Below are 7,087 nucleotides of genomic sequence, written 5' to 3' on the forward strand. Positions count from 1 at the left end.
TCCACCTTTTTGTATGACTTTTGTATGACACAAAGTAATTTCAAACAGCAGCTGATAATTTTAAAACATCTTATTCAAAAATAGAAAATAAACATCTCTGCTCTTGCCAGATGCAAAAGTACATGACAGCTTAAGTCCCATTGTTTAGAACCATGATTTTTTGAAGCTTATTTTTTTATACAACATTGACACACAATGCTGGAGGTTTTAAAGCCTCTGAAAAGTTTTGGATTTAAATGCAATTTGGTTTACTGAAAGGCAAGAAACTGAAGTTCTTCCTGAGCAAAAGCATTTTAGTTCAGTGCATTCTGAACAAAGATTTAAAATGTGCTAGCAAGATTGTTATATGAGAAAGCAGTAAGGCACAAAGATTTTTTGCAATAGGTCTCAGTTGTATTTTAGTTTTTATTATCTTATATACAACGGAAGCAGTATTTTAGTCCGTCTTCAGTGTCATGTAGTTTATTCTGTGCTCTGGTCTTCCAGACATAGTTTCAGATATGCTATAACGATGAAGAGTACTGAAGCTGTTGGGAATTCATTGGAGTGTAATTCTTGTGGAGCATCAAAAAAAAATGACACACTGCCTCAGTGTCATATGTCAATAATCTGGGGTTTGTTTGTGAAATTTACTGTTTTAACTCCTGCCAGTTGCAAAACTGAATTAATGGGAACATGATCCAATCTGTTTCTATCATGATGCAAAAAATGAACTTCATTACCTGAAAGGAAATGAGAATAAACAGGCAATTAGTTGAATACAGTACTTATTAAAAAGTATAAGTGAATGAAAGAAGCATTGTGATTTCCTACAAGCTCTTACGTATCTTGTAGACTGCACAGTAAATCCTATTTTAAATTATGACATGGATTTTTTCTTTTTAATTAAGTTGTAGAAACAAGGGGCATTGAAGCATCTAAATGAATTAAATCTGCTGAAGAATAGCAAGTCCTAATGACATGAGATGGCTTTGTCATGTGGTAGCCACTGTACAAACACACTAAATGCCTCAAATCAAATTGAAAGCAGAATGAGTTAATATCACTCAGAATTACCTTCTGAACTTCAAGCCATCAGCAGCACTACTGATTTTTATAGCACAGAGGTCAGCTTTGTGCTGACCCTGCCAAAGGTGAGGCTGCACAATGACACCTCCATGGGTTCACTGTGCTAGCAGAACTGCAGAGACAGCACAGGATTGTTCTCCTCACATCTCCACACGGACAGCAGCAGAGATGGTAGCACTAAAGCAAACAACAAAAGGAGTAGCCTGTCACTTTTAGACAACAAGAATGGGATTACCTGGGCCTAAAATCAGAGTTCCTCCCTGTTGTGCAGGGTCTCCTTGGAAGTCAAAAGCTGGGCTAGTCATTGCTCTCCACATACTTCTAATACTGCCCAAGAGCATGCCTGATTTTACATGAGGGCTCTGCACTAAACAAAACAGCAAGGAACTTGTCACGTAGACGTACAAAAGTACATAACAACAAAATCAAATGGTTGCTATGATTATTGAAGAAACCAGTGCTTTGACAAGATGCAGCCTACCAGAGATAGTCTGATGGTTAAGCTTCCTATGCCCATTGTGATCATGCTATTATTTTCTAAGCATTCTTGTTCTTTAAGTCATATCAGTGAGAAAATTATTCTTACCTGATACGTCATTACCTTCACCTCTTTTCATGCCAAGCATTTTATAAATTTCCCTTTGTGGATCTACATACATTTCATGTGTATACCCAGTTAAACTGCAAAAGGGCTGCAAAATATGTACATAAAAGAAAGTGATATTTTTAAGGTCAAGAAAGTAATTTAGTTAGAAAAAAAAAAAAAAAGGAAATACACCTCAATTTTAAAACTGTGACTTTGTAATGCTAAATGAAAGTAAAGGCCAAAAAATTTTAGCCCTACAGCTTTTACTAAAACAAAGTTTCCATTGAAATCAGGAAAAGATCTTCCCTTAACAAGTCTCAGTGGATTTTAAACTGAAAGCTTTAGTAATTTGCCTTATTCAAGCATTACTATTAGAATTGCTTCATCAGAAAGAATACTGGCCTGGTTTTCTGTGGCTGCTAATGACTGTCTTTTCACTCTGAGGAAAATCTCTCAATGTAGATCATTAAGACACTATAAAGCGTACAGTTTATTTAATGACTACCTTATTTACCTTGATGTGATGATAAGATGACTGTCCAATAACTATGAGCCTCACATTTGCTTCCTAGAACAAATCACAGGTATTGATACTGAAAAGGAGGAACTCTGTGCTTCTGCATAGCTGCAACACATTAGCATTTTGATGTTGTAAGATAATGATCATGGTGTACTGCATTAAAATTATTCAAAATTAATGTCACTGGCATCATACTTGGAGCAAAATGCTTTTATCTGTCATCCACAATTAGTAGCTACATTAACTTATTAAGCAGTAAATTACTTTTATAAGGTAATTTAAGTTACAGGTATGTGAACAATACGCTTTCGGTAGCATTAATAGCATCATCTTTCCTACTGAATGCAACCTGTTCACGATTTTGGAAACGCAAAATTTCACCACAGTTGCACCTGCATATATGGACGGAGCATGCAAATATTGGCACACAAGCAAGTTTATCTGTGATTTCCATATACTAATGGCCCTTAGTATATATAAACTTCAATCAGTGTGTTGTGCTGTCTTTTGCAGTTGCACCTTTAGGCCTGAGTATAAAACACAAGCCTTGTTTGTTTAAATGTCAGGAGAAATAATGCTGCTGCTACAAGGTATGTCATGCAATAACTCCCTTCATAAGTCTCCTTGGCAGATTCATTGTGGCAACTGTAGAAACCAAGCAAACATTAAGTTTACTGTGAGCCTTCCTTTGATTCCTGGAAGGTTTAAGTCTGCAGCAGGAGATAATGGAGCTGACTGTAAAGCACATACAGGGGTGTGGCACCTACTTGTAAGTAACTCCTGGGGACTTTTGCCAGGTCTTCTACATACTCCTTACAGGTATAACACAAGAAATTCTGCAACAGATGAACTTATAAGAAACAGACATTACTGCACAGCAGTGAAGAAACATTTTGACTTCAGGCATGAACTAGTTTGGAGGTGACTGGGAAATGGGCATGGGAAAGAATGAAGTTCACTGCAGTCACAAAATTTGGGTTAGGAACCTGATTTAATTACTCCGAGCCTGAGTACATACTCCGGGTCGGGGGCCATGCTAGCCATCTATCTACAAGAGCTGGCTTGTCAGCTGGGACATGGGGCAGCAGTACACTTGAACTGAACACACAGCTGAAGACTTGTTTTATCTGCTACGTATTTGTCTTTGCTCACCCAGCCGAACGCGGGGGGGGGGGGCCCCACTCCCACCTTTACAGCTCAGAACTCTCCAAGTACGAGCGTAACTCTGCTCAGCCCGTGGCAGCCCGCCCAACCCCTTGCCGCCCTCCTCACCCGCACGAACACCACGACGACCTTCTGCCGCCTGTACAAGGTCCCGAAGGGGATCCTCCTCCCGTCAGCGTCCACTACCAAGCAGTGGGCGGCTTCCCGCATCTCCGCGGGCTCAAGGCGCGGCGCAGCGGACACGGGACGGACCTGCTGCACGACCGGGCACAGAGGCGCTCCAGACATGGCTGCGGCTCCGCCGTTCCGCCCGACCTTCCCGAGAGAGTAAGGCGGAGCCGGTCGGTGAAGCGCGAGGCCTGCGAGGAGGCGCCGAGGCAGGGTGGGAGGGCAACGTCCTGTGCCGGCAGCTGGAGTCAGTCCACTGCCAGTGGCTGGCGCTGTAGGGGGAATAGGCCTGTGAAGGCCTTTGAAAAAGCAGGGAGGGAGATGCGCTGCCAAAAGCGCTGCCTATCATACGGAGCCGGAATGCAGTTACTTGCAGTGGAGCCAAACGGAAGATCCCAGAAATGATGTGTGAGCAGAAGTAGCGGTACCGTCACCCAGCCCCCGGTCAGGACTGCCTTTGCAATGTGCCGCAATCGAGCCAGAAAGTGATGTTTTCTAGGAAGTGCTGAGTTGCTGCATCACCCATCCCTCACAGGAGTAAAAGAACTGCACAGGACTTGGGCAGGTGACAAGCAGTGGATGCCTAGCAGTGCAGAAGTGTGTGATTGCAGGGAGTGCGCACAGCAGTAGAAGAGCTCAATAGCTCCCCTGAAGTAGGAGCACCAGACACGAGCAGAATTTTAGTCTGCTTTGGGTTAAACCCATTGGTTTCATACTACTGTGAAAGACTGCATAGAACATTCCTGACCCACTACTTCGACTTTCTGACTAGATACAGAGTATGTGCGCTCAATCTTGTTTTCTCATTTGATCAATCCTTTTTTTTTTTTTTTTTTTTTTTAACCTTTCCCCCCTCAACATAATTTACACCCCAGCTGAGATATTCCCTAACTAATTTCCTAAAACTTGTTAAATAATTTTCAGGGCACATCAAGTGCTGTATGCCAGGTTAACAGTGCAGGCAAGTCAGCTCAAGTCAGCTCTACATAGTAAACAACAACACCAGGGAAGGGGATCCCTGGCTGATAAAGTGCTTATGGGGAATCAGATTTCCAGGGCATACCTGGAGGTGGAACTGGTATATCCCTCTTGTTTCAGCAATAGCACTTTATTTCATTATGTGAATCTGTCTTTTGGCTTTGTCAGATTAAATGTGGTCCTCATCGTAACAGTTTGCTGAGAGAGCAAATCAGTGTTCAAATGTTAGTAAAGAATTTATATATTTGCTTATAGCTGTTTGCTTGAAAGACTAATCTTGTAGTCCAGTATGCTCCCACACTGACCTCAAATTTGTACAGAATTTCTGAAAATTGCGAGACTTGCTCTCTGTTAGATAAGAGTCTGGGCAGTATTAATTCCGTGTTGCAATTGTCAGACTTCTTTGTACAGGTAACAGTTATACCTAGTTTCTGTGGTCAGCTGGATCCCTTCAACCAGCAGCCTAGGAGCAAAATTTGGTTTGTGCAACAGAGAGGGAATGGCCTGCCTACCCTGAACTACCACAAGATGTAGAAAAGCAGGGAGAAGTGGTGACCTTTGATATGCTTTACTCTTTATGAGGTTGAAGTTGGCAGACTGGTCACATAACCTATCCATTCTATTGGCTGCAGTAAAGCCTCTGGGTAGCACAGGCCTCAGTATGCAGAGCACAAGGGCATAGCAGAACTGGGAGAAGACTGTCATCTCTGCAGCTGGAAATCAGAGCCTACAGCTGAACTGTTGTGTTCCTGCAGTGGATATGCAGCCAGGTGCTCTTTGGGATGCAGGTATGGTTGGGTCTACTGATGAGGTGTTGGACAGGGGTTGTCATAAATTTGCAGGACACTGTCCCAGCTCAGTATAGCTTCTTGTGCCTAGATTACAGAGAAGTCAATCTCTCTTGATTGGAAGTTTCTGAGGAGCCCACCACATCTGTTAGAGCTGATACACATTCCTGCCTAAAAGTCTGCCTGCAAACTTAGCTCTTTTATGCTGTTCAGAATGCCTTAGCTGGTGTCAACAGTGTATCCTGATAAGTAGCATCTTTTCCCAAGGATATCTTCCAAAACATTCTCTGAAGCTCCTCGAAAAATATGGTCCCCATTTTTGGTAGTGTTCCATGAAATTGTAAGTAGCACACAAATGCTACTTATAGTGGAGCACTACCATGTTCCCTGAAATAGAAGGCACTCAAAATTAGCAGTCGCTTTTGAAAGTGGAAATATAAAGTCATTCATTTAGGTACACTTAACAGAAATTTGTTTACAAATTTCACATATTTAGATGGAAAGAAAGACTCCACATCTGCTGACTTCAGATATTCTGGTTAATACAAACTTTCTACAGGAATCAAAACCATAAGGTCCATTCGTATGAGTTATCTTTGGGGAGATCATCCTTTGTTGGTTGTTTTTTTGTTTGTTTGTTTGTTTTCTTTTTCCCCTGCTCTTTTCTTTACATTTCTTAAATAATGAGATGTTGATAACATGGACAATGTAGTCATCAGAGCATTGCCTTTGTTTCAGTGACTTAAGGAGAATTAATTATATATTGTCATATTAATCATGATGTAGCATTCAGGATGCAAGTTACTTTCTACACAGAGGTGCAGTTTACAGTTGCGAAGGGAAACTTAGCCAAATATTTAAACAACTAAGAGCTAGTTTACTTTTTGTTGTGGATAGGAAATTGGGATTCCTACCATTTCAAGGAGAAGAAAACAAGCACAGATGTGACATAATTTATTTCCTCTGTATTGGCCAGTGAAACAAAATGCCAGTCATAATTATGCAACCTGAAGCCTTTTATTTAGAAGAAATGAATAAAATACCTGACAGGAGTGATGTGGCTTATGTAAGTAGTGTGCCACAACAGTTTAGAGTATGTAGTATGTACTTGTGAAACACCATATTATTATCTATTTACTGCAAGATGTACTTTTTTTTTTTTTTTTTTTCCTTATTTATGTAAGTATTATTTAGCTAGAGGCATTGTGGTTATTAGTTGTCAACTGAAATAAATGTTTATAATTCTAGAGTAAAAGTATTTTGTTAAGTGTTAACCAAGAATGAGTTGTTTTTAAATTGTTGTAATTAAAAAGCAGTAAAATGTATACTGTCCTTTAGATAAGAGGCTTTTACCCTTATGGCTGTTTTTCACTGTTCTGATAGTGTAATTTTGACTAGTTTATACTAGACTTCATGTCATAGAGTTGTGGAAATATTTATTTTAATCAGCCAGGAAAATCACTTGCAGTTTTGAAGTCGTATTTCAAATACTAGCGTTATCATCTAATCTTTTTTTATTTTTTTTTTCTACTTGGAGTATATTCACTATCTCATGATGTCATTTCTCTTTATTTATCTTTCATTCCCTCATTTTTTTTTCCTTCCCCCTTCCTTTTTTTTTTCTTTTTTTTTTTTTTTTGTGTGTGTGTGTGTGTGTGTCTGTGTGTCTGTGTGTGTGTCTGTGTGTGTGATTTTCTTCCCCCTACCTTCCCCCTATGGGAGATATATAATCGTTTCAGAACTTGCCAAAGTTTTTCATTTTGATTTTTCACTCCTTTTTGAAGCTGTTCAAAATTATTTACAAGACTAAGCATA

The 7,087-nt window shown here is 40.1% G+C and overlaps 1 protein-coding gene across 2 annotated transcripts; it reads right to left on the reverse strand.

Moving 5' to 3' along the window:
• Positions 1-385: 385 nt before the first annotated feature.
• On the reverse strand, positions 386-3,708 carry PRXL2C (peroxiredoxin like 2C). 2 transcript variants are annotated; one of them, XM_042877556.1, is made up of 6 exons: positions 3,447-3,703; positions 2,942-3,010; positions 2,169-2,222; positions 1,655-1,760; positions 1,304-1,435; positions 386-722 (listed from the first exon to the last, which is right to left on the reverse strand). In XM_042877556.1, exons 1-6 carry the CDS (start codon positions 3,624-3,626, stop codon positions 595-597), a joined length of 669 nt encoding a protein of 222 aa, XP_042733490.1. In that variant the 5' UTR covers positions 3,627-3,703; the 3' UTR covers positions 386-594. The 2 variants fall into 2 exon arrangements, with proteins under 2 accessions (XP_042733490.1, XP_042733491.1); XM_042877557.1 differs by lacking the exon at positions 2,942-3,010 and having other exon boundaries at positions 3,447-3,708.
• Between the last annotated feature and the right edge of the window lie 3,379 nt (positions 3,709-7,087).

Source organism: Lagopus leucura, unplaced genomic scaffold (assembly GCF_019238085.1).
Source record: "Lagopus leucura isolate 7727_CA_CO unplaced genomic scaffold, USGS_WTPT01 Super-Scaffold_100018, whole genome shotgun sequence".
Taxonomy (NCBI): Eukaryota; Metazoa; Chordata; class Aves; order Galliformes; family Phasianidae; genus Lagopus; species Lagopus leucura.